The sequence below is a fragment of the Camponotus vicinus genome, unplaced genomic scaffold (genome assembly GCF_025532165.1).
Source record: "Camponotus vicinus isolate PSW18456_S1 unplaced genomic scaffold, iyCamVici1.0 SCAF_1, whole genome shotgun sequence".
Classification (NCBI taxonomy): Eukaryota; Metazoa; Arthropoda; class Insecta; order Hymenoptera; family Formicidae; genus Camponotus; species Camponotus vicinus.
In genome coordinates this window covers 18,986,153-19,013,935 of record NW_028141945.1, presented here as the reverse complement: position 1 = coordinate 19,013,935, position 27,783 = coordinate 18,986,153, and the positions used below count along the sequence as shown (strand labels likewise).

Here is a 27,783-nt window from a genome sequence, read left to right as displayed (position 1 = left end):
ATTTAATTAAGAAAGTGCATTTCCCGAGAAAAAAAGGGGAAAAAGACTCAGAATGTCGACGGTGATCGCTCGCGATCGCTCGCTTGCCAATTATAAGATCAAGCGTTGAAAAAAAATGTGACTAATACAGAACTGACCATGCTGAGTAACCGGATCAGCGACTACTCGTACATTAACCAGGGTAAAACCAGAATTCCGGGAATCAACGACGGTCTGGAAATGGATGCGACGGATGTAAGTCCAGCCCCCAGGGTGTTTCTGAGCCTCGGCGAAATTCAGGCCTCCTTGATTTCTTGCGAAATTATCAACATTAATTTATGTTACAGATCAAGCTTTACTGTAGGAAAAATATTTAAAAGTCTTAGAGAGATAATTAGGACCATCTGTCAAATGATTAAAGTTGAATTATTTTAATGATTATTTTTAATTAATAATACAATATTTACATATTAAATATTTCATTAACTTTTAAGGTTACATGTGGTCTTTTAAATTTTATTAAACGGCAATAGATGCTCTTTTTTATCCAGTTGACTTAGTTTTAAATTTTTGTAATTTATCAGGAAAAATATTTCTTCTGTTACCTTTTTTCTTAATGATAAGCAAAGTGGTACTGAGGTTTGCCCGAGGATTCACCACCCCCTCGCCCCCCGCCTGCGAAAGCTGCCTGCCGCCGCAATCGGGGTGCGGGGAGATTGGGGGCGCGAGGCTTTCTCACAGTGGAAGAAATATTCTCTTCTATCGAAATACTATAGTAACTGATCGCCCCGCTCCCCGATACGTCCACTTCATATATATATGTGCCAGGCTGTTGGAAACGCGCACTCGCAAATATAATAATCTCTTCGTTTTTTCTCCCTTTTTGAGACTCAACTGTCTTCCAAATAATTTTTCTTGGAAAGTTTATATTATATATTTTTTTCCTATCAAATGAAATTAAAAAAATTTTTCTCTCAAGAATGAAAGAAATAATTTTTAAATAAAAACAACATTTTAGAAAGTGCAAAAATCCGTGTTTCTAAAATACTTTAGAAATAAAATAGCCCCAAGAGAAAGGAAACATTTCTCCTCATAAAATATTGCAATAATTAATCTCAGAATTGCTATGTGAACTTTTTGAGGAGAAAAGGTATCTTTGAGATAAAAGGATTATTTTGAAAAAATATTATTATTTGATATTTTATTAAATATTATTATTAGATATTTTTTAAATCTAAGGTGAAATTTTCATAAAAATTTTTTTGAAGAAAATAGAGAAAGAAGCTTTGAGTCTCAAAAATTGACAGCATAATATTGATCGACGATGACTCGATCGCAAATCGATGGCCGCTAATAGGTTAAGGATGGATCGATAATCGGATTCTCGGAAACGAGAGAGAGAGACTGAACGTCGAGATTAAAATGATTTTTAAAACTGCAACCTTGTTCTTCGAACTGCTTCGCAGAGAACTGTTTATTGTCTGACAACATATACGACTATTACAACGTATCTCAAGGAAAAATCACGATCCCCAACGTCGATGATGGCGAGGAATGTGTGCTGACGGACGTAAGTTCCCTTATCACCCCGGTTGTGAAGAACCGTTGTTTCCTCCCTATAAAATTTCGACCCTGTATCTTTGGATCATTTGAATATATAAATCATCCCCCCTTCTAATATAGCGATGTCGATCACAGCAAAATATTTTATTATATTAAATTTAAAAAATGGAATAATATTATATAATAAGAATTAATTATAAAACAATAATAATTTATTAACGAGATAAAGATAATTATCTCTGATTTGTTGAAGATTGACGTCGTTATTGTTTTTCTATCTCAGATATTGATTTATAATATTTGAGTATAGATATCACACGGATGATAATGAGCAGCAATATAATTGCATAAAATTATTATTTTTTAAATATTTTTTACAATTTTCAAATTATTTTATTTTATTTATTATAAAATTAATCTTAAAAATTAATTAATCATTAATTGACTTTTAATTTAATTTAATGTTAATTTGTTTTAATGTTTTCAAGTTTATTGGCTTTTATTTTTCGATATATCAACATAAATAGAGAGAAACAATTTATTGTAATCTATCAAATTTTTGTTTATGAGTTTAAAATATAAATGAATTAAAGAGATCTAAAGATTTAATATAAAATATTAATATAATCATTAAAAAAAATAACATTAAAATTTATTTTATATTAATCTTTTGTATTGTTTTTGTAACATTATATAATATTGTCATACATTATTTTAATATTAATTTAAAAAATTGAAAATGAAAATTTAAAATATAAAATTTATTTATATATTACATTATATGTTATACATGTATAAACAGCAAACACACACACACACACACACAAATACACATAATTCTGATAGAGATATTGTTGCTTTATTATCGATCTCCGCATAACTACCATGTATATATAGTAGTTCGATATTTTCACTCATTTCCGGTAATATTATTGCTCTCCCTTATCAACTCCAGTTCTTTCATCTGGAGAAACCAGAGAAGTCTCGAGAGAATTCTTTTCTACCCCGATTGAGAGATTCAACAATACTTCGAACGTTACATCTCATTGTCAGTAGTTAACGACCCCGTTGGTCCCCTTGGTAATTACTTTTCCCAAGTAGGAAATCCCCCTTTCCCAGGTTGAAACTTTGATAAATTTGGAAACGCAGCCTCGAGGAAGTAATTCTTCATCGATCGAGGACAACGTAGAGTAAAGAAGAACGATGATCCGAGTTGCTTCTCAAAGAAACAAAGGAGCCAAAATCGACGACGAGGAATCGTCCAGGCTGACCCTGAAGGGCGATCTTGTTCCTTTTTATCACAAAGGAGGCACTTTGCGACGAACGCGATCTAGAAAACCGGCTCGCAATTTCTCGTCGTCTCTTCTTCTTTTTCTTCTTTCTTTTCTTGTAGCAGATTAGTCCTGAGAGACTATGTGTGTGAACGGTGTTAATTCGTTGATACCAGAAGAAAAGGAGCTATTGCCACGTAATACGAGCTTTGCTTTCGCTTTTCGGCTCGCCATTGCTGCGAGAACGCTTTCAATTAGTTTCACCAATAATCAGCTGATTTCAATCTTACAATTAATCCGATTGATTCTTCGCTTTCTTCCAGAATAATGATTAGAAGGGGACGAAGAATTAATTGACCCACGATTGATTGAAGCTGAATTTTTGCGGTCGTTTTTTCGATCAACATCGCGACTAACTTTAATTCTAGTTTAATTGGTTAAAGATCAATTAATCTAGGATTATAATTGAGATCAATGTTTGTGAAATTTAAGAGCTTTTTTTCGAAGAGTTTTCTTTCAAATCTATTCAATATTTAAGATGGAAACCTCGATCGATTGTCAAATAAACGACCTTAATCAAGGGTAGAATAGTGATAGAATAGTGCTTGACGCTGCGCTAGCTTTCTTCCTCTTTCTCTCTTTTCTTTTTTTCACGCAACTCCCAACGCCCGGAGCCGAACAATGTACAATGTAATAGATTACATCCATTGTTTGCCGTGCTTGGGAGTGTAACTATTTGTGTCGTCCTTGTGTCTTTTACTAATTGTCACTCTTGTCTATGTAAATTTATCGAAACTGATATGAAAATCACGTCAGAGGAGTCTAAGGATTATCATTTGTTTTGTTTTGATGATAATCTTTTTTTTAAATCGTGACAGAAAATCATTAAATTATTATTCTTTAACTTATTAAATACACTCGTTAAATATACGTTTTATTGTTTCTAAATTTCTGAAACGATGTCCTAAACAAAATTAAGAAAAATTATATAAAGTACTTTCTAAAAGTTTAGAACATCTTTTGCGAATCAATTTCTCGTGTAATTTTAAATTATCTCTGACGTGAGAATGTCGATAAAACAAAGATTTTAATGAAGCTTCTTTCAATAACAGCAAGCCTTCGATGTGTTGGGCTTCACCCAGGAAGAAAAGGACAACATCTACAAGATCACTGCGGCCGTCATGCATATGGGTGGCATGAAATTCAAGCAAAGGGGTCGTGAGGAACAGGCTGAAGCCGATGGCACTGAGGTGAGAATTTCAAATAGCTACTAGAAAAACTATAATTATTATATTTTTAACAAAACAATTTTTTCGCTATTTTTAATAATAATATAAAAAATTATTTCTTGAAATATGATAAAATAATTAAATTATTTCACTTGCGATCTTTAAGACTGTCAGTTTCAATGCACTATTTATTTCTGAAAATATTTCAAAATATTTTTGTAATGTTTTGCCACCGACTTTCACATATATTTCTTATACAAAAAAAATATCTCTCTAGATTAAAATTTATTTTTCTCAAAAAGACACTATAACATTTTTCTTCGGATTAACAAGACCAGAAAGAATGTTGCGGAAGACAAAGATAATCATGTTTTTTATTACAGGAAGGTGATCGCGTGGCTAAGCTGCTTGGTTGCGACTGCGCCGATCTTTACAAGAACTTGCTGAAGCCAAGAATCAAGGTCGGTAACGAGTTCGTTACCCAGGGTCGTAACAAGGACCAAGTAGCCTACTCTGTGGGCGCCATGTCGAAGGGGATGTTCGACAGGTTGTTCAAGTGGCTGGTGAAGAAGTGTAACGAGACCCTGGACACCAAGCAAAAGAGGCAGCACTTTATCGGTGTACTGGATATTGCTGGTTTCGAGATCTTCGACGTAAGTTTCTCCCGAGTCGTGATTCATAAACATACAAACACACACACATATATATATTAACGTGATCGTCGACGATTTCTGTAAAATTTTTAGCAATTTGTATTTTATTTTATTTTATTTTATTTTATTTAAATATGTTAAATTATTTAAATATTTATTTATTTTAAATATATTTTATTTTATTTTATTTAAATATGCATTTTAATTACCTAAATATTTAATATCAAATAAACTTTGCTGATTATACAGTTTTTTCGGAGCATCTCGTACAGTATCGAAAAGAAAAGAACAACAGTCTTGTTTTCTCTTTTAAATCGTCGACGTGATCGTGAATGAAATCGACGGAAAAAGATGAAGGTGCGAGGAATTCATGCCTTCGATCATTACACGAACCTTACTTTCTCCCAATACAAAATAGAATAGGAAAGAAAGAGACTTTCGAAATCGAGCGAGAGTCACGAGAAGCGAATCGGAATTCGCATCGGGTGTTTCCAACTAGTCCAACCGTCTCGAACTAGTTGTCGAGAGATCCTCCTTTAGAGCCTGTAATTATATCTTGGTACCTCGGTATCTCGCAGTACAACGGCTTCGAGCAACTATGCATCAATTTCACCAACGAGAAGTTGCAGCAGTTCTTTAATCATCACATGTTCGTGCTCGAGCAAGAGGAGTACAAGAAGGAGGGAATTGTCTGGCAGTTTATTGACTTTGGCATGGACTTGCTAGCTTGTATCGAGCTGATCGAGAAGGTGAACGATCGATCCGTCCTCCTCCCCCACGCGATCTCTCTAGGAGATCTATAGATCTTTGTAGAGCCTTGTAATCGCACGTTAATCTTGTCATTAACCGTTAATCTCGATGAAATATGAATTTCTTCGAGGATGTGATTTAGATCTTCGTAGATCCCTGGATTTCCCGGATGTTCTATTCCTTTGGGATGCTGTAAACTTTTAGATGTCTCGAACTCTTTAGATTTTCGAATGGGTCTGCATTAGCCAGAGTAATATTGACGATATTTTTGAGTATTTTTATGGATAATTCCTTGAATGTCGTCGACTTATTTTAGACTACCATCCCCCATAATTTAGCCGTTAATCTCCTGAATGAATTCATGTTATCCGGAATGAACTCGAGAATTTTTATTGAATAATTTAACGATTCCTTAGATGTTATTGTCCCTTTTGAAATGTTCAACATGAATTTAAATGTCTCGTTAATTTTCTAAATAATCCTCTATCATTCTGAACTGTATCTATAATAATTGTTCGATTTATTTTTATTATTTTTCCAAGATTTATTAATTGAAATAGTCATTTCCGGACGAAAAAAACGCATGACTCTGAAAAATCCCTTCTAGTCACTCCGAATTCTTGGAATGTATCCCTCGATAGAAATAGTAGAATTTTTCTCCGATTACGAGTCCCAAATTTTCATTGCAACATGATTCGATAGGAATCGCTTTATTCTTAGATTTCCCGAGGAATTCTTATTCTCTCAGTCAAAGATTTGAAGAAAAGCATCCAGCATCAGAGGTAAAGAATTTAATTTTTTCACTCAACGATGGGGAAGGGGTATCCCATTGACATTATTTATTATCATCGAAACAGTGGACTTCACGTAAGGTAGACATGGTAGTTTAAAGATGATTAAATCATCTACTGCCTCTTTTTCTTGAACCATATACGATGTTTAACTGTCCGTTGGCAAACAGGACAGTCAAGTATCTTACCTTTTTATATTGATTTCTCTTTTGACGTAATTGACAGTTGGTAATAGTAGTTGTTGGAAGTAGACTAATATTATTGGACCCCACATATTTGGCGCTTACAAAAATTTCGTTTGTGATCAGATATTCTATACCATCCGAATCACAAACTTATGTTCAGAATAATCGATGATATTATGAAAATAAAAATTGCATATCCTAACAATTCTTCCAATGAAAATAATTTAATACCATAAAGTCTTAATTTGAACTTTGTTTAGTATTTAATAATACGAAGTATTATTTAATATTCAATAATTTCAAATTTTTAATTCGACTTCGAATCACTCCTTTTGTATTATTTTATGGATGAATATGCATAAATGTATCGATCGATATTCTGTACATCGAAATCAAGACACTCTAGCTACATTCTAGTAGCACAAGTTTTAATCCGAAAGAGCGACCTCATACTAGGTTAGGTGATGAGGTTTACATCAGTCTGTCAATAAACGGTGCGCTATACCACCGATTTGTATTACGAAGACACCCTGTAAATAAAATTTCATGGATTCTCGTAATGAGATCCTGATTAGCCTAAAGTTTCGAATAGGTCGAAACGATAGAATCTATCTTATAAATTTGATTTATCATCCCATAAAAATAAAACTCTTACGCAAAAATTTCTTTGCATGTAGCCAGATTAGTAAAAAACTTGATTAAGAATATTTTTACATGTATCAATCGTTTCGACATGAAACTTGAGGTAATGAGACAATTTTGTAAAAACATGTGTAAGAAACCCTTTGTAAATTAACCCTCACGTGTATAAGAAAGGAACAGGACAAGAAAATCACGAAAGTGCAAAAAAAGACATGCCAAGAAGGAACAAAAGGGAAGGAAAATATGAAATGACATATATACACATATGCATGCCTGTTTCTTGCTCTCGAACAGTTCAACAGCTTCGAGCAGCTCTGCATCAACTTCACCAACGAGAAGCTGCAGCAGTTCTTCAACCACCACATGTTTGTCCTCGAACAAGAGGAATACACAAAGGAGGGCATTGAGTGGGCCTTCATTGATTTTGGCATGGACCTGCTCGCATGTATCGATCTAATCGAGAAGGTACAATAAGACGACAAACGATGGATCGATCTTGGCCAGCGAAAACCCGACAGACGGGTGTTCGGCCGAAAATAAAAAAAAAAGAAATAATTTAAAACCGAATAACGAGGAAAATAGACGAGAATTGAGTTATTAAGCAGGCGGAAATCCCTGGCTATTTATCGCAGATCAGAGGAAACCGCTAAACACTAACGCTTATTCTTTTAAAATTCAACAAAGTGATCGTCCACTGTTTTCTTGTATCACTCTTTTCATGATCGTTGGTCACTTCTGTTTACTTTGATCTTCCTCGTCAGCCACTTCTATTCATCCCTTGATTCCCCCTTCCCTTTTTTGTGTCATTGATCTCGCAATTTCAGCCGCGCGTGTTGCTTCGACGAGCGCGTCTCTTTTTGCTTAGGTTCGTATAATTAAATTTTTTCCGAGATGTGGATTATAAATTTCAAAAACATCGAATTTTGCACATATTTTTTTATTTATTCAATATAATTATTAAAAATTATGAAAATTTATTCAATATAATTAATAAAAATTTATAAAAATTTCTAAGAATAAAATCTTAGAAATTGGATAAAAATATATACACATATATTATACGAAATCGATTTATGTAAATTATACATTATAAAACGGGCGCAAAATAAAACTTATTTGATTTACTTGACAAATTTATTCGCAGAGATCAAAGTTATGATATAATTGAATGAAATATATATTTTGCAAAAATATAAAATCTATTTTTCTTAGAGATTAGACTTTTCAGAATTTTGAGAAAAATTGAAAACAATTTTAAAGTAATTTCAAATTCCGTACACATATGACACAAACACCTAATCTTGCAAGAGTATTCGTCTCATTGATAATAATTTTTGTCTCTCCCTTCCTCTACCCTTTACCTGTTTCTGTTCGTCTGTCTACTGCCGTCTGTCCGACATATTCCTGTCGCACGCCTATGTACGCACGTGCAATTGCAAAAACGACAGTTCAACGGCTTTGAGCAGCTCTGCATCAACTTTACCAACGAGAAGTTGCAGCAGTTCTTTAACCATCACATGTTCGTACTCGAACAAGAGGAGTACAAGAAGGAGGGCATCGATTGGGTGTTCATTGACTTCGGCATGGACTTGCTAGCTTGTATCGAGCTGATCGAGAAGGTATTGTGAAGGTTTAAGAGCCTCGATTCCTAAGAGTTGATCCGGCTTCATGGTCGATGAACGAACGAGAAATATCGAACCGACTTGTGAACAAGGAGCCGATTTCTCGTAAAGAACAGGACCTGAATCGCTGAGAATTGATGTTGCTTCGCCGTTGACACTTTAGCCAATTTTTTCGTGTTTTTACATCTATTTTAATCTTTCTACATCGGCTCTTCGACGATGACGAAGAAACGCCGATCGCAACTTTTCAAGGTACTTAGTACGGGTACCTAAGCCACTTTTCCCCTTTCTTATTCCTGTAACGGCACTGATGTCGTGTCCGTGAAAAATATTCCCTCGAGATCGTTCAATGAATTGAACGATAATCAGGCATTCATTATATCTTTTTTGATAATCCACTGGGTCCAGTTCACAATCCTGAAGAGATTGGAACGAACATGAAGTGAAATTTCTTTTCGGTATTAAAATCATCAAAGTTTTAGAATAAAAAATTAAATGCAAAGTTACGAGAAATTAGCGAGAGACTAGCTTTGCTCGAGAAGTGAGAATTGATTTGTAAAATGTAAATATTGATAATTAATGACCCAGTATAATTGCCTCCTTTACTTCGTCACAAAAGCAAGTCGAAACTCTGAAAATTTATCCAATGGATATATTTAATTAATTGGATAAAATTAGCTGATATGATGAATATACTCGATGTTTCGCGATATTATATAAATTTACCATGTAACGGCACAAGCGAGTGTCTTTTCCTATTGAGTTATGCGACGAACTTGAAAAACAATCTTCCTCTTTTATTAGAATAATTAAGATTTAAAAATTTATAATTAATTATCCATATTTAAAATATTTAATTGTGAAAATATGAAGTAATTCGGAAAATGTCTAAAGTAATTTTATTCAAACGCATTTCACTATTTAATTTTTCTATATAAAGTCAATTTAAAAAAAAATATATTAACATTAGAAAATTTTACAGTTTTCTGAAATTTTTCAATTTCGTCGCACGTCCCTTTTTTCATAAACTGCAAGAGTATATTAGAGTGCACTTTATCGATACCTCTTTGACTTTGGTGTCGATTACTCTCTCCTTTTGACCCCTCGTCCCATAATCGAACGATGAGAGTTACGAGTCGAAGTCATCGGTCGAGTGTTCTCCTTCCGTGTCATCAAACAGCATTAATGACAGCTGTTTTTCCCTGTTTTTTTTTCTCTGTTCTTCGCTTAACCCCCTCCTGTTGCTGCGCCACTCGATCGAGCAGTTCAACAGCTTCGAGCAGCTATGCATCAACTTCACCAACGAGAAATTGCAGCAGTTCTTCAACCACCATATGTTCATCCTCGAGCAAGAGGAGTACAAGCGCGAGGGCATTGAGTGGACGTTCATTGACTTTGGCATGGACCTCCAACAGACTATCGATCTGCTCGAGAAGGTATCGCCAGGGCAGCTCGACAGATCGCACGAGGCCCGAAAGGAAGCTCGTGGCTTCACCGAAAATCACACGCATACATTTTCGCTCGAACGGCATCTTCGCTGAATGTGTTTCCGTCTTGCCTGTCAACTAACTCCACTTCCTATACCGTCATACTTTCACTACCGAACACTGTTGTTCGTCTCTCGTGGCGTCGATCGACAGGTGGGGCACTGAAGACTTGACAAAGTAAACGATTAATTACTTAAATCAATAATTTCTTTATTTTTCCAATCAGTCGATTCTGAAATCTCGTCTTCTCGATGCCATCACCTTCCGATCGCACCGCGAGAAACTTGAAAATCAATCGAGGGACCGATTGGACACGGACGGTGTCCAACACATATCCTGTTTTTTTTTTCTGTCTCTGAGTTTTCTCTCTTTTTATTTCTCTTTCTCTCGCTATCTTTCTCTCTCCTCGCTGTGTGCCTGTGTGCGGCGTGGTGCATGAACAAACTCCGATGCAGTACAACAGCTTCGAGCAGCTGTGCATCAACTTCACCAACGAGAAGCTACAGCAATACTTCAACCATCACATGTTCGTGCTCGAGCAAGAAGAGTACGAGCGCGAGGGTATTGCTTGGACTTTCATCGATTTCGGCATGGACTTGGAGCCGACGATCAATCTGATCGAGAAGGTAAACCGGTCCGCGCGGGACACGGACTCGAGTCATCCGGCTATTGATCCAGTAACTTATCTAGCAAACTACCGCTTGAATCCAGCTTTTTCGGCCGCGACTTCGTCCCCTGTTTGTTAATGTTGTATACCTTCCGCCAATGTTATTTGTCTGTGTGCATTTAATTACGTACGTATCATCTTCTTTACATCAGAATGTCACGGATCTAACGCGTAAGATTATGATTACAAATCTTTCGCTAATTATTATTTTTTCATTTTCTTTTTTATTTTATTTTTAAAAAATTTTTACAAAATTGAATGGTAATTTAGATGAAATAAATTTACTAACACGGTTAATAATATAAATTAAATAGTTAAACATTATCTAAATTAAATAAGTTAAGAATTCCTATTTTTCAAATAAATTCAAATAAATTTTTAAAAAATTCTGTATTTTTTTCTACATTTAAATAAATTTCTCGAAATAAAGTTTGTTTATAAAGTTACAATTATATATAATTATGTCTCTTTTAAAAAAATTTATATATAATATAAATATCAGTGTTTTTTATGTGCAAAATTGCGCGATAGATCCGGTGTATCATGTATATCGCTGTAACATATAATTGATGGAGAGTTTGATGTGTCGGAAAAAGATGATTGCACTTTCACGATGTAAAGACATTAATAGAAATGTCAGTGAGATGCAAAATCGTAACCGAAGCATCGCTCCAAGGTATATCCATATCGTAGAATTACAGATAAGTACTAAGAGTAGCGTTGAAGTTTTTTGTCTCGTACATAGTTGACAAGATTAATTATTAATCGGCAATTAATCCATATATATATAAATCCTATCTAATGTAAATTCAATTGATTAACCGATGTAAGAGTACATTAATGACAGAAAAGTAGATAACAAAGTATATCAGATATGTAGTAATCTGTTTCCAGTAAAAGTTGAGACACTAACGAGATTTGCTGCGCGAGATATATTTTACAGATACTTTGCAGACATTTTGTAGATCGAAATTCTCTTTTTTTTTATGATCAGAATTTTGTCGTTGAATTTGTCGTAAAATTTAGTAGAAAAATGTTCGCACAATTAATTTGACAAGGAAGAAATTATCATTATTATTTATGCCTATTTGCATAACGCTACTCTTGGAAAATGCGAACTTTTCAAGATATAGCGGTTTCTAACACATTTCTCCGTTTCCTCCCTCGCGATATAGCCTATGGGTATTCTTTCCATCCTTGAGGAAGAGTCTATGTTCCCCAAAGCTACGGATAAGACCTTTGAAGAGAAGCTGAACAACAACCATCTCGGCAAGAGTCCTAATTTCCTGAAACCAAAACCGCCCAAGCCAGGTCAGGTGGCAGCCCACTTTGCGATTGGCCATTATGCCGGCAACGTACGTAATATTCTCTCTTATTTTACTTTATCAAAAAATATTTAATACAAAAAGGGAAATTCACATTATTTTTTAATCTACTTTAAACTCGCCAATCATGGTTTCGATCTCGATATTGATAAAATTGAATTTTTTTCGGGCCTCAGGTACCATATAACATCACGGGCTGGCTTGAGAAGAACAAGGACCCGTTGAACGACACGGTGGTCGATCAATTCAAGAAGTCTTCAAACAAGCTACTGGTAGAAATCTTCGCTGATCATCCTGGTCAATCCGGTGACGCTGGCGGCGGCGGTGGCGGCAAGGGTGGACGTGGCAAAAAGGGCGGTGGTTTCTCCACCGTATCGTCCTCCTACAGGGAACAGCTGAACAACCTGATGGCCACCTTGCGTGCTACTCAGCCCCACTTTGTCCGTTGCATCATCCCCAACGAGTTGAAGCAGCCCGGTGTAATTGACTCTCATTTGGTCATGCATCAGCTCACTTGTAACGGTGTACTTGAAGGCATTCGTATCTGTCGCAAAGGTTTCCCCAACAGGATGGTGTATCCCGATTTCAAGCTACGGTGAGAATCCCTTTTTTCAATTAATTAAGTTACTTTTGCGGATGATCAAAAAGTCGATGGCTCGAGAAAATGAATGAATCTTTCACATAAGTGTTTAAAATATTAAAATGTCTTTTATATATTATATATATGAGTGTTAAAAATAATAATTTAAAATTTCTTTTGTTACATTATAGACATAGTATCTTAAAAATTCTTTAATTTTTTTCAATAATTTTAAAATATAATGAATTTTAGAAGATTTGAAAAATAATCCTCAATTTTCTCGAGCACATTTGCAATGATTTCTAATTTAAAAAAATCTGCTATTTAACTTGACTATTTTTTTAGTTTATATTAGAGAAACTTAAATTATTGGATTATTATTTTTTTATTAAAGAGAGAGAAGAAAGACTAATTTAAATATTATTATATTAGACTTATTATATAATCTTTTTGTAAATGTAATAGCAGATCTTTTTAAGTCATAAAACAATTTTGTTTAATACTATTATTAGAGAAGATTAGGGCTCTTATTTAGTAATAATTATTAAATCATATGAAAAGGTAGGTTTCGAGATATTTTATAGGGAATTATATTTTAAAACATTCATAGAATTTAAATTTTCTATAATATTATTTCTATAATTTTTTCAATTAATTTCTTTAAAAGCATTGGAAACATTTATTAAGCATTGAACGGACATAGTAACTGGATTTTTATGTTGTATACCATGTAGTTACATGATCTTAGCACCGGCCACAATGGCGGCCCATAGCGAACCCAAGGTCGCCGCGGCTAAGTGTTTCGAAGAGATCGGTCTCGATCCGGACAGCTATAGGATTGGTCACACCAAGGCTAGTTGATGATAAACCTGTAGGAATGAATTTGACGATTCCGTCGTCCCGTTATTTGTAGACAATAATCGACCAAAGTCACTCTTTATTCCACAATCAACGAATGTCTCGAAAATAGATCTTTCCACGTGGATGGTACGAAATTTCTCGCTTTAGAGTCGTCGTAAAAATATTTTTAGCATCTATAAAATGGGTGTAATAAATGGTATATTTTTGACTTCGCCGATTTCGAAATGATGGCATAAATTTTGCGATATCAAAAATCGATATAAGTCGATTAATAAAATTAATCGTTTAACTTTAAATATTAAATTTTTTTTATTATTAATGATACAGGGACTATTGCATCTTGACAGTAAAACTGCATAATAAAAATTGTCATTAATTCAAGATTAATTTTAAATTAGCGAGATTTAAAGACGATCCATGCTGGAATTTTATCTATTAATTTAGCACGTTGTCCCCCTTATTGAAAGCAACGTCATCATCGTGTATGATCGTATTCGAATGCCACCTGATTGATCGTTTAGTTTTTCCCCGTGATTCGTCTCGCAAAAGTAGAAAGAATCAGAAAGATATCCGAATCTGTTGATTTCGTTTGGAACCTGATTAGATTAGAGTATCAATCCCGGAAATGTTAAGTGGACCTCGAACCCTTTAAAAAATAATTTAGCGATTGGAAAGTAGCAAGAGCCGAGATTGGAACGACGAGAAGTATATAAATTTGTGAATATTCGTATCTGGAACCCCTGTATTAATTAGTATGCACGTTTTCCTCCCTCTCTTGCCCCGTGTACCCCGACCACCCCCTGTAGGTACAAGATTTTGGCCCCGGCGGCGGTCGACAAGGCGAAGGAGCCCAAGGAAGCGGCCGCGGCCGTTCTGGAATCCACCAGCCTCGACCCTGATATGTACCGTCTTGGACATACCAAGGCACGTTCTCCTCCCTCCTTGCCTGCAGTGATCGCGACAACCATCTCGAAACGCGAGTTTGAACGCGATCGACGACGGTCGATGATCGAGATTTTTATCTCTTAATTTAAACCGTTAAAATATCTTGATGATAAATGTGTCATTGATAACCTGGGATGTAAAAAATCTCGATTACGTCAACATCATCGTCAATCGCAAATAATCGGCATTCATGTTCATCAGTGATGTATTCTTAACTCGTGATACGTCAATGCTCCTAGCGACTGGGCAGACGTAAAGATGGCGGCATCTTAAAGCGCGAGAATTCGAGAAAAACACTGTTTTAAGCATCTTGATCTCTTGTAGTATCTTGTAGTATATAATCTTTTTTTATAATTAATAATTTGTTAATAATATAATTAATAATTAATAATTTTTTATAATTAATGAAAATTGTTTATCTGAATAATAATTATTTTTTCTGTTGAATTTTTAAATTATACGTTAGAATTTTGCGAATTTTCGACAGTGAGACTCCTCGAAAAGATTCGCGCTTTAATCCGTCGAAGAGATCGACACCGAGAGAATCTCTTTAATTAAAAAACCTGAAGGATACTATTCGTTACCCTTTGCTTCTCGTCCTCCTCCCTCAAAATATATTCTCGATTCTACAGCAACGAGAATTGTAATACAATGAGTCACTAACCTGGCGTGGTGATCTTTTTTTTCTGTCTGTTTTTTGTGAACACACACATGACACCATCAATATCTATGACCAAATACATCAAACTGTGATACACTTGACAACGGTGGTCGGCCACGAACGCAGATACAAAATTCTGTGCGCCAATGCCGTCCAAGAGCCTTGCGAACCGCAAAAGGCCACCCAGATCATCTTGGACCAGATCAATCTGGAGAGTGATCAGTACCGCATGGGTCACACCAAGGTATCGGACACCTGTTGTGGTCCACGTTGTGACAATAGTGTCATAACGCCAACGCTATTGCAAACTTACGGGCAACACGAACGTCGCAAAGATGTTCACAGGATGTACAGGATATCTTGTGGATGTCTCTTGGACGCTCGTATAATCTGATTCTTACATTGTCGACGATTTATTTGCCAACATTAGAGTACAAGTAGAAAAAGTCAAATATTTAAATTTTTAATATTTAAAAATTGGACACGTATTCAAATATTCAAAATAACAATTTTAAAATTGTAAAGAATTTGACAAAGTGATTGACACAGAAATATTTAAATTGTAAAAAATTTCACTAACTAAAATGTAAAAGTTAGAATAGAAATGCATTTTAAGATTCGGAATTTCTAGAATTCCAGAATATTTTTTATTTATTATTCGTTCTTCTTGTATATTCTTCAATCATACGGACGTTGGCTCTTAAATGTCGCCGATAATTAATTTAATCCTATGCGGCTTCGGCGATTAACCAACTTACAGCCTCGTTCAAGTAATGGCAAATTAATGACGAGCTCTATCATCAATCATGCTAACAAAGGATATCTTTGCCAAAACAATTTTCAGCGTGGTGTAATCCCTCAACAAGTGTGAGGCAATCTCTGTCCACTTCCTATTATCGAATAACGACCCTCTTTCTAAGCTAAAACCGGCATGGAAGGCCAGCTTGTGGAAATTAATTAATACGATGTACCGTGATTATCTCTCTTCCAATAAGATATCATAAATTAAATAAAAATTAAATCATCTATCCATTAGATTATCTACATAAACGTTTGTATAATTTTTAAAATTTTAATTATTTAGATTATCGAAAAAATCGCCGGAGAAATCTGATTTCTCTTTCTCTTCAAATTGATTAAAAATTTCATTGATTATTACAAATTATGATTATAATCATGAGATTGATAATCGAGGTACATCTCGAAGCGTCATCTTGATGAACGATATCTCAATATTTTGCTTTATCTTCGACAAAATAGGTGTTCTTCCGTGCCGGAGTCCTGGGTCAGATGGAGGAACTCCGCGACGAGCGTCTCGGCAAGATTGTGTCTTGGATGCAAGCTTACATCAGAGGTTATTTGTCCCGTAAAGATTACAAGAAGCTTCAAGAGCAACGCCTCGCCCTACAGGTCGTCCAGAGAAATCTAAGGAAGTATCTCCAACTCCGCACTTGGCCATGGTACAAGTTGTGGCAGAAGATCAAGCCTCTTCTCAATGTCACTCGCATCGAGGACGAAATGGCTGTAAGTATCTCTTCAAGATATCCTTTATAAATAAATATAATAAATATAAGTTCGGCTTAAAGAAAATTATTATTAAGACGTTGAGTCTTTTTGATCTCTTTTTTATTCAATTTTTTACAATTTTTTTATTGTTAAAATATGTCTCTTTGATTCTACTTTTATTTATTTGGCTAAAAAAGATTGAATTTTATTTGTTTTATTTAAAAAAGAATAGAAATTTTTAAAATATATTGTAAAAGAAAGTTGTTAATTTGATTTAATTCTAGAAGAATTGAAAAATATCTTTCTCTTTCTTAGAGTTTTTTAAAATTGTTTACATAATAAATTAGTTACATTTTTGATAAATTTGATATATCAGAAATATATCTCGTCAACAGATATAATTATCATTCCATAATTTTAAGTTCTAAGGCAGTAAAATAATAAGTAAGATACTCGATCAGCACTCAACGGATTGATTAGGAGAATAATAAAAATTTTAGTATTTTCTTATACATGTTTCTTCGTTAATAAGCAATTTAGATAATTTGTATATTTTCTCTCATTCTCAGCTTCTATAATATTTATTTTATTTTTATTTTATTTTATATATATATATATATAATTTTCAGTTTATACTATTCAGGTTATATCATTTATATTATTTACGAGCTTCATCTTGATTTAATTTATTTTAACTTGATTTTAACCGGTTTTTTAAGTATATGATATATAAAGAGTTTTTGAATATTTTGTATATTTTAAGTGAATTTTACGAATTATAAACTTTTGCCCTCAAATTATGTAGTTTTTATTAAATTTTTAAATTATTCAAATTTTTTTAGTAGAGAAATAATAAATTGTTAATGATTGTTAACATGCACTACTTCAGAGAAAGTATTGCAAAAGAGAAACATTCGTTCTGAGAAAATCGATAATTCGCTGAAGGTTGCGAGAGCTTGGCAAAATAAAGCTTCGACTTGACGGTGATTTACGGCCGGAGTTTCGTGCTTAACTGTGCCATCCTGCGCTCGAAATCGTCCGTGGAATTTGTTTCTTCTTTTGCTCGGATCATAACGGCTCCAGTTTCCAGACGTGCACGTTTATTTATCCGCCGCCTGGTCTTCCCGTTTTCGCAGTTTGCCTTCTCGCGCAAACTCACGATCAGCTTCAAGTCGATTTCTTCGAAATCGAATTATTTCCACGTACTTATTTTTTACTCTCGTAATACTTTCGTAATACTTTAATTTAGATTTATAGCACGCACATTTTTCCTTTAGATTTTTTTAAATTTACATTTATAAAATACACGATATTTGCCTTCTCTTTATTTATTTATTTATTTATTTTATTTATTTCTCTTGATTTATTAGACTTAATTAGAAGAAGAATGTATAAATAATTATATATGTATATACATTAGAATTTTTATTTATTAACTCTAATATACTCTGTTGTTTTTTCGAGTTTTAGTATTTTCTGAAAAATATATTTGTCTTATTAAAAAATTTAATTCTGTTAAATTCTTTTTGGTAATTTAATTTTTGATCTTTTTTTAAATTTTCTATATTCATCTTATAATTAAAAAAATTCTTCTCGCTCTCAATCTTAAAAATCTGTAAAGAAACTTCAAGCCACTCTTTATCGATACTTCTAATTTTGTCAACCTTCTGATTTTCTTCTCCCTCTTCTTCTACGCTACCAAACTGTCTTTATATTTTTAACTCTATAATCCCGAATTAACGAGAAAATTGGAGGAATCCGTACGTTTTCGTTCTCCAGTTCAGTTCACTGATACCACTAAGATCCCGAATTAGAAGCATAATAAAGACTACCAAGGCGGTGAATCAACGTTCGATCATGTTACCGGAGCGGCTTCTTATTAATAGACACGTCTCTTTCGAAAAGAATTATACAATTATTCGTCCTTCAGAGGCCGAATCCAGGATACATGGATTTTCGCATTTTTTGAATTGAACTTTGCCTTCTCTGGAATGCTGTCTAATTTCGTCTAAATGTGCATTCACTCTTATATCTCTACAGATATATATTTCAATGCCTATTCCTTTCCCTAAAATTGAATCTGAAGTCATCAGTATAAAATCAAATCCAGTATTTCGCTCAATATTTTGTTAAATAATTTCTGTGGACAAATTTATTATCGAAAGACTCTGTTTTCCTCTTTTTTCTTCTTTTCTATTTTTGGAACTTTACATATAAAGACGATTAAATATAATCTTATTAATTTAATTTAATTTTTAAATTTTAATTTAATTTTTTAATTTTAATTTAATTTTTTAATTTTACATGTTTCATATATAATATATTTTAAAACGAAATTCTTGTCATAATTATATTTTTTTGAAAATAATTTTTTTGTTTCTAGAAACATATATTTGAATCTAAATAAAATGATGTACATATTTCGTGACAAGTGAAATTTGAAACACGTTATTACAGACTCGAAGGATTTTTCAATTCAAAGTGCGCTCGAATGTACCTTTGGACTTTGTTCACATTCGGTCTCTTGGTGATCCACTTATCCACTATTGCACCTTCTGGAGCCGCCAAAAAGGGGGTGGTCGCTGGAGAGAGAGCGCGGCGGTTCTTTCAGATCGCTTCTAATTCTGTCCAAGACTGGCCCCCTTCTCGACGTAACTTGCTCTCTTCCCCTCTCCCACAGGGGTGGTATAACGGATCGGTTATAAATATTTTTACGCGTTGTGTGCGTGTGCGAGGCGCCACTGGAGTGGGGACGCCCACGATCAGGATCGTCACTCTGTTCGCTCCTTACTGGCCGCCGGAAACGGTTACAGTAGAGGGACACGGGTAGAAAAGTTGGGCTTCGACCGATGCTGGGACCAGTTGGACCCGCGACCTCGCGCCGACCCCTTCGAAATTACGCGAAATCCGCCCGACGACGAACAAAGAGGGAGAAGCCTCACCCTCTCGCGCGCCCCACATTTATATTCAACGTTGTACCTAACGCACAGGTGTGTCCGGGTCTTTCTTGATACCTCGAGATACGAAAGTAGAGACTCGCATCCGAGTCTCGCGCACTGTTTTTCCTTTCGTCTATTCGAGCGATCGGGTCTTCCCATCAGTCGAGGCTTCTCACGACGTTCGATCGATCGATTATTCTCGGGGATTCTTCTCGCGCGACGAAGATCCCTCTTTTTTCCCGTCCTGTTCACGTACCCCCGAGAATACAGGAGTCGAAATCGAGTGTAATATACTTTAATCGCGTGTGCATTCCTCGCTGAATTTCTCCAAGAGTGATTGATTATGGACGACACGGTGCTGATCGAGAATCCGAGTCCGCTGGTGAACGCAGGCGGAAAATTCGAAGATAATATGGCCTCGTTACAGGCGTTGGAGGAGAAAGCCAAGAAGGCGCAGGAGGCTTTCGAGAAGGAAGAGAAGCTGCGCAAGGAGCTAGAGGAGCTGAACGCCAAGCTTCTCACCGAGAAGACCAACTTGCTGCGCCAGCTGGAGGGTGAGAAGGGCTCGCTTACCGACTTTCAGGAAAAATCCTTGAAATTGGCCGCACAGAAAGCCGACCTTGAGTCACAGCTCCAGGTAAGAATAATTTTTTGGTATCGATTTTTTTAACGAAAATTTAAAACGAAAAAAATTATTATTTATTTTTGCTATTTTTTGAAGAATTTGTCATTTTAAGATTTATTAACAGTCGTAAACTCAAAAATGTTTTCTAAAATTAACTGTCTAAAGTTTTCTAAAATTACTAATTATATTGCTATATTGCTAAATTACTTTTACTATATTGCTAAATTATTTTAGCTTTATTGCAAATTTGAAAATCGTATTAATTAAAATTGTAACAGATTTGATAAAATTTTGTGATCTGTATTAATATAATAAAAAATCAAAAAATATATTTTAAAATAATGATAGGATCTTTAAAGGCATAAAATTTCTTTACTATAATATTTTCAATTTTTGTAACTGATTATCAGATAATTTTCGACAAAGAGATAACATAAAAAACAAAATAAAATTTTTGCTATTTTAATTCGTATGAAAAGAATAATATTATTGATATAAACATAATAATTATAATATCCATATTTTTATCACTATTAATGTATATATAATTATTATATATAATTATGTCGAATAAAATAGGGATTTTGTGGAAGAATCTATCGTCAAGAATAACAAAAAATGGTGTAGTTATAGACATTGTTTTCGATTTTACTAGCGTAAGCTATAAGTTAGTTAAGTGGGAAGGGCAGAAAATAATATAATTAGCGGCTTAATTAGCACAGTGGGGCAAGCCGCGAGTAAATTAATACCGAAGGGCGAAAAGCATCATATAATTAGCAACATCGCATATAGATGACTATAATTCATTCAATCGCATCTGTTAAATTATACTCGATTAATAAATTTTAAATTAAAATATCAAATAGTAATGTTGATGATAGCATTAAATAAAGTATAACATTAATAGAAAAGGAACTTTATAAGGAGAGAAATTAATAATTATCTTCACAATATTTTTTCGGATGGCAAAGATATTAAAAGATTTCGAAAAACTTGATTAAGAAAAAAATTTGTGACATGTTTATCCTCACTATTGAAATTCCTTCACGTTGCATTAAATTACCGCTCGTAGATCTCTCTGAGGACGAAGGAGGAGCGGGAGAGACTTTTTCAGAAGAACGCGGTTTAAATCGGGATGCCATTAATTGTTAGGAGGGAGGGAGTGTTTTCGTGATTTAAATCGGCTCGAATTACGGCTTCGCAGGCGCGACAAAGTAGAGGAGGCGCGGAATTAGTCAGACGCGCTATTTTTCTTCCTGAGAGCAACGCGGACGCGTCATCCGGTTACGCGGACGACGCTTATATTCGGTCATATCGAGGCTGCTAAAATTACGATAAACGTACGTGAGTGTTTACACGATTTTATTGCATCTTTCCATGATTCAACATTGCCCACGAACGACACTTGCCGAGAACGAAACTTCAGCAAACGCGATCCTTCGGTGGCTAACATTATTAATCTCCTCCGAAATAGAGGGATTTATAATGAACAATAAATCGCGTATGACAAATTTTTTTAATTTTTTAAAAACGTTTTTTATATAAAAATAGTCTTTAGAAAGTTGTCCAGGAAATTAGCAGTCCAATTTTGACAATCATATGATTATTAACGACAATTATTTTTTTATCCCTTGTACTTTTTTACGCATGTCATGAAATTAATCTGCAATCTTAAATATCCTAATAATTAGAGCTCGATTTCTAAATAATTTATGATTATTTTGGGATCGGCTTCCCGGGAATTTCCTTGAGTTACGCGATCATTTTGTATTTTCCACGTTGTAAACATGTTGGAGGAAGTTGAGAGAACGTCGAAATTCTGGACGATCGCGTCGGAACGGCATGGAAACACAGTATTTTTATCCGATAGTTAGAACTTATACAAACGCGTGCTGGAGAAGAGGTCATAATTTCTTGAAGGCGTCGCTCGCAGAAAATAGACGAGTCGTGATCGTTACTAGAATTTCAGAGATTTTCTCTCTCTTTCCCTGTCTCGCTCTTTCTCTCCAGCCGGATTCCAGGCTGACTATTTTTAACGGTGCCACTTAAACGGTGCAACACCCTCCAACGCCCGTCATCGGTTCGTAACATCTATCGTACATCGTTCTCCAACGAGCAATTTAACACTCTATTCCAATAAAATTAGATAAAATTAAAAAAAAACAACGATATATAAAGATACAAGAGTGAAATATTTTAAAGCCAATAAACGAAAAATATTAAATAAGAAATGTGAATTATTTGCAGATCAAGATACAATGTATAGAAATATAAAAGCGGTATAATTGCGATGATTATTAAATTATATAAGGCTTGATTATGCTATAAATTATTAAAAAATTACAATTTTTGTCTGACTCTTCTGAATATATTATAAGTATTCTTCATCATTTATTTATTTTTAATCTTGATTTATTTAATTGCAATCTACTTAATAATCTATAATAATATATTATAAGTATTCTTTATCATTTATTTATTTTTAATCTTGATTTATTTAATTGCCATCTACTTAATATTCTGTTAATTTATTTTTATTATCATTATCAATGCTTTAAATATGACTTTCGTTTCTCCGATTCGCCTCTAATTCTATCAAATTACCACAACTGTCAAGAGCGGCTGCTTCACTTCGTTAAGCGATTTAATATCGCGAACGCGTGGCACCTATTAAAAGCTCGCGCATCGAGTTCATCGCGATTGACCTGGTCGATGTCGAGAGAGAGAGATCCTTTCGCGATCATAAGAGGCGGAAGGCTACGGCCGCGTTATGTTCGACACCATTTACGGTTAGGGCGATGCAGGAAGAAGGAAGAGGGGAAAAGAACGGGGGGGGGGGAGGGCACGTGCAGCAAATTTAGCAGATCCCAAATTCCAGGTTATTAAAAGTGGGCGGCGGCTTTAAGAACACGCTGGAGAGAGAGGAGACGAGTAAGAAAACGAAGAAGGTAACAGGTGTACGGTGTATTTATACGCCCGTTACGCGTGCGTCATAATCATGCAGCCGTATCTCCTTCGCTGCCCGTGATCTCTTCATCATCGTCAACGAGGTTTATGTCATCCCCGTCAATTTTTCCATCTCGCCTTCCACGTGGTCGGCGTGTTGCACCAGATTGAGGAGACAATCTTAGAAGAGACCATCTTCTTCTCCGCGAATCTCTTTTTTTGCCGGACTTATCGATCGATTAATTAATGACCCTTTCTCTTTCTCTCCCTCGAAATATATGCTTTAATTTTTGTTCTGAATATCGATTGACACAATATTATTTTCACAATCTTTTTTTTCATCTCTTATTCGGATTTTTTAATTTTTTTTATTAAATTTGTAAGAAACTTGCGAGAAATACCAAATATTTCTCTCGACGAATTTAGACTAGTCCCCTCGAATCAGCGAACGAAATGAACGATGAAGCGATAAGCGCGATGAACGAGGAGATTGATCGCATCGCGTCGGGCAAGACATCGTGCCAATATTCTTTGCCCCCGCATTAACTAATATTAGGCGTTCGTATGTGTGCAAGCCCTGCAATTTCACGTCATTGCCAATTAATCTGCGAACCCGTGAAGCGAGGTAGAGAGATGCGTTCAACATTCTTGATGAAGGGGACTTGGCGCGCTTCAAAGGGTATTCCAGCGAGATGAATCTTACTCATAAATCTGTCATCGACCTAAATACTTCGTCTGCAAAAAGAATCTTGAGATTATGTCATCTTGAAAAAATAAGTTAAGATGTGACATTCGCTGAGAGTTATATTTTTAAAGATATATCGCACATACATCTGTAATAATGATAAAATTAAAATGTAGAGAAATTAATAAAATGAAACGTTAATGAAATATTAATAAATAAGATGAGATGATAAACTGTAAAAAGGAATAATACTCATAAAGGAATAAAGTAGAGAAATAACGTAGAGTATTAAATAATAAAAGATGGGTGTAAAATATTAAAAATCATATATATGAATATAAAATGGGATATTTATAGAATAAATAAAGTCGAATATCAAGAAAAAATAATTAAAAACTTTAACTATATGATCGTACACTCGACAATAATTAGTATACTTAAACATAATATTTCAAGAAATATTGCCAATTATGCTTATCTGGATATTTTTCACTCGCATAGGATCTCAACGACAGATTCAAGGAAGAGGAGGATGCGAGAAACAACCTCTTCCAGAACAAGAAGAAACTCGAACAGGAGGTATCCGGTTTGAAGAAAGATATCGAGGATCTCGAGCTAAATCTGCAAAAGTCCGAACAAGATAAAGCGACGAAAGATCACCAGATCAGGAATCTAAACGATGAAATCGCTCACCAGGACGAGCTCATCAACAAGCTCAACAAAGAGAAGAAGAACCAGGGCGAGGTCAACCAGAAGACCGCCGAAGAGCTCCAGGCCGCCGAGGACAAAGTCAATCATCTCAACAAAGTCAAGCTCAAACTCGAGCAGACTCTTGACGAACTCGAGGACTCCCTCGAACGTGAGAAGAAATCACGGTAAGCAATTATTCGATGCATTTGATGGTCGAAAATCTCTTTATAAGACATCTGAGAATCACTATAAATTTGTTTTAAGTTTTCGATTAATTATTTTTTAAAGAAAATTTCATTAACAATTTGTTTCTTTTTCTCACACTTGTAAAATTAATTTTAACACAACAATATAATATAAAAAGACATATCCGAAAAAAAAGTAGAAACAAATTTGATAACAAGAATATTGATGTAATTTGTTGAAATTTTATATAGTGCCGATGTCGAGAAGGCAAAGAGGAAAGTGGAAGGCGATTTGAAACTCACACAGGAAGCCGTTGCCGATCTTGAGAGAAACAAGAAGGAACTCGAACAGACTATCCAACGCAAAGACAAGGAACTCTCATCCTTGACTGCCAAGCTCGAGGACGAACAATCCCTTGTCGGCAAACTGCAGAAGCAGATCAAGGAACTGCAGGCTCGAATTGAAGAACTTGAGGAAGAGGTATGACAAGAAAAATGTAATCTAAAGTCTTCCAGTTTTGAAAAAAAAAACGAAAAAGAAATAAACATTAAATTTCTTGATGTCGGCTCTCGAATATAAAATATGTGATATTAATATTCGGGTAATAAGAGCCTATCGCGGATGTAATTGCGTAATGATCAAAACTTTACTTGGAATAATCTCTTGGTTTGAGATTTAATTCCAACAAATTCCCCTCTAACCCCCCTAGATGGAAGTAAGCGAGAAAAATATCGGTCCGAAAGTCGCTGAATCGGGAAAAAGAAATACTTTAATCAAATGAATTTTTTAAGTTTATATCCTTCAATTATTTTTAAAAAATTTAATTAAAATAAGCATTCTCTAATTTATTAAATTTTCAATTCTTGTAAATTTAAAAAGAAATTAAATTTTGTTTATAAAATTAAAACAATTGAAAATTATAGAGAAAATTGTTCTTAATAAAAAATTTTGAAATTAATTATAAGGAATTGGTTAAAAAAATAAATCAGATTTTTATTGTTGTCTCTTGTATGATGACTTGTATATCACTATCATCGCAACTATGGAAGTGTATAACAATGTCTGGCCATTTTCCTCTTCAAGATCGAGGCAGAACGTGGTGGACGAGCCAAGGCCGAGAAGCAGCGCAGCGATCTTGCTCGCGAGCTCGAGGAACTCGGCGAACGCCTGGAGGAGGCTGGCGGTGCCACTTCCGCTCAGATCGAGCTGAACAAGAAGCGCGAGGCCGAGCTGAGCAAGCTCCGCAGGGATCTCGAGGAGGCCAACATTCAGCATGAGTCCTCGCTGGCTATTCTGCGCAAGAAGCACAACGATGCTGTCACCGAGATGGGCGAGCAGATCGACACCCTCAACAAGCTTAAGGCTAGGTGAGTTTGCCAGACTGATTCTTTTTCTCGATGGAGAGAAATAATAGAAATTTCGAAAATTTTTTATCTTCATCAATCAATATCAATTTTAATCCTTTTTCTTTTTCGAAACATTTTTATCTTTAATATTTTTTCTAAATTTGAAGTTGATGAAGAGAAATTGGGGATAAATTTGGTTATATTAATTAGAATTTAAAGATTTTCTAGTTTTTTCACTCAATAAATAATATTGCAAATTTAGGATGTTTTCATTGAGAGAAACTTATGTCATAAGGCATAAAGATTAGCGGAGATCGGTGATTAGATCAGTTTTCAAGTTTCAATTTTTTGACATCGACAACTATTAGATTTTCGAAGAAAATAAAAGTGTGAAGGCAACGGGAGACTTTAACGCAATATTTGCGATAGAGCCGAAAAGGGTCGACACGACATCCACGCCGAGTTGAACGGTTCGCGCGCTCTCACGGATCAAGTTTCGCGAGAGAAGGTATTTGAAAATGAGAAAGAGATATGACGAAGAGTGTTCCTCGTGCATCTTGTTGACTTTCCAGACGTAATCTCGGACTTCCTGTATATGCCCCTCGATAATTCTCTCGATTTGTAAAACACATGTGATTACCAGAATGGAATGATATATTTTGGAAAGACATTTGTCTTGTTGTCCGAATTGTCTTGTTGTGTCACGAATGCTGGATTAAATTCCATTGTCTATTAAAACATGCAAAAATATATTAAATTTCAGATAAAAATATTTAAAAGGAATAAATAATATTTTAAAGAAACAAATAAATTATGAATATTAATTTATAATTTTTTTACTTTTAATTAGACAAAAATATTTGTATGTCAAAAATTGCAGATAATTGCAAATAAATATACGCAATTATGTTAGTAATTAATTTCTTGGATTGAATTAATATCTTGAAATTTTCAATCTTAGTTTATCAATTAAATTGGAATTTTTTAATTTTATAATAATTTAACTTTTTAATTTTGTAATCTATTACTTATGTTGCGAAAATAACAGCGTATTGCGATGGGATAATTTAATCTGGCGTTCTGGAATGTAAATCAAAAATAATTCGCGTCATTGTCACTCATCTGTTGATCCCTTCAATTGTTTCCGTATCGATTGTCAGGGTTGAGAAGGAGAAGGTTCAATACTACAGCGAATGCAACGACTTGCGCACGTCTTGCGACCACTTGAGTAACGAGAAGGTAAGCCCTCGGGCTCGACTTCGATAATAATATCCGGATTAACGCGACTAACAGCTTCCGCTAGGCGCAGAGACGCAGCCCTACGACAATCTCAAAAGATCTATGTGGATCTACCTATTTTCCCAAAATCACTCATGAACCATTTATCCGACACGTGAGTCGATAGTCCCCGCTTGCTCAGCATCGCTTGCGAATATGTGTGTAAACGATACGAGCTTGTCTTTTGCGTCTTATTCATTGTATTATCATGGTTGAATAATTAAAATAAGCAGTTTTCGAAAAGACAGCTTTCTGTTATATTTATTTTATTTTAATTTATTTTTTATGCTAGTGAAAATTGACAGATTAGACAGATGAAATTAAACAGACCAGACTTTTTTCTTTATAAACAAATTTAGAGAAAAATTACC

At 34.7% G+C, this 27,783-nt stretch overlaps 1 protein-coding gene across 40 annotated transcripts in view; it reads left to right on the top strand.

The window, feature by feature from the left end:
• The window catches only part of Mhc (myosin heavy chain), a 112,658-nt gene that overhangs the window by 15,029 nt on the left and 69,846 nt on the right, over nt 1-27,783 (top strand). For 4 of the 40 annotated variants that reach the window (XM_083078016.1, XM_083077975.1, XM_083078015.1 and 1 more), the window contains exons 8-20: nt 1,446-1,549; nt 3,926-4,063; nt 4,426-4,695; nt 8,512-8,682; nt 12,015-12,194; nt 12,341-12,759; nt 14,412-14,529; nt 16,472-16,735; nt 20,084-20,293; nt 24,414-24,787; nt 25,040-25,268; nt 25,872-26,155; nt 27,295-27,373. In XM_083078016.1, the coding sequence (XP_082934142.1) occupies nt 1,446-1,549; nt 3,926-4,063; nt 4,426-4,695; nt 8,512-8,682; nt 12,015-12,194; nt 12,341-12,759; nt 14,412-14,529; nt 16,472-16,735; nt 20,084-20,293; nt 24,414-24,787; nt 25,040-25,268; nt 25,872-26,155; nt 27,295-27,373 (2,840 nt within the window). Of the gene's footprint in view, nt 1-1,445; nt 1,550-3,925; nt 4,064-4,425; nt 4,696-5,273; nt 5,445-7,357; nt 7,529-8,511; nt 8,683-9,950; nt 10,122-10,627; nt 10,799-12,014; nt 12,195-12,340; nt 12,760-13,478; nt 13,597-14,411; nt 14,530-15,337; nt 15,456-16,471; nt 16,736-20,083; nt 20,294-24,413; nt 24,788-25,039; nt 25,269-25,871; nt 26,156-26,563; nt 26,643-27,294; nt 27,374-27,783 lie in introns of all 40 variants that reach the window. The other 36 variants (XM_083077976.1, XM_083077977.1, XM_083077990.1 and 33 more) reach the window with 26 other exon arrangements.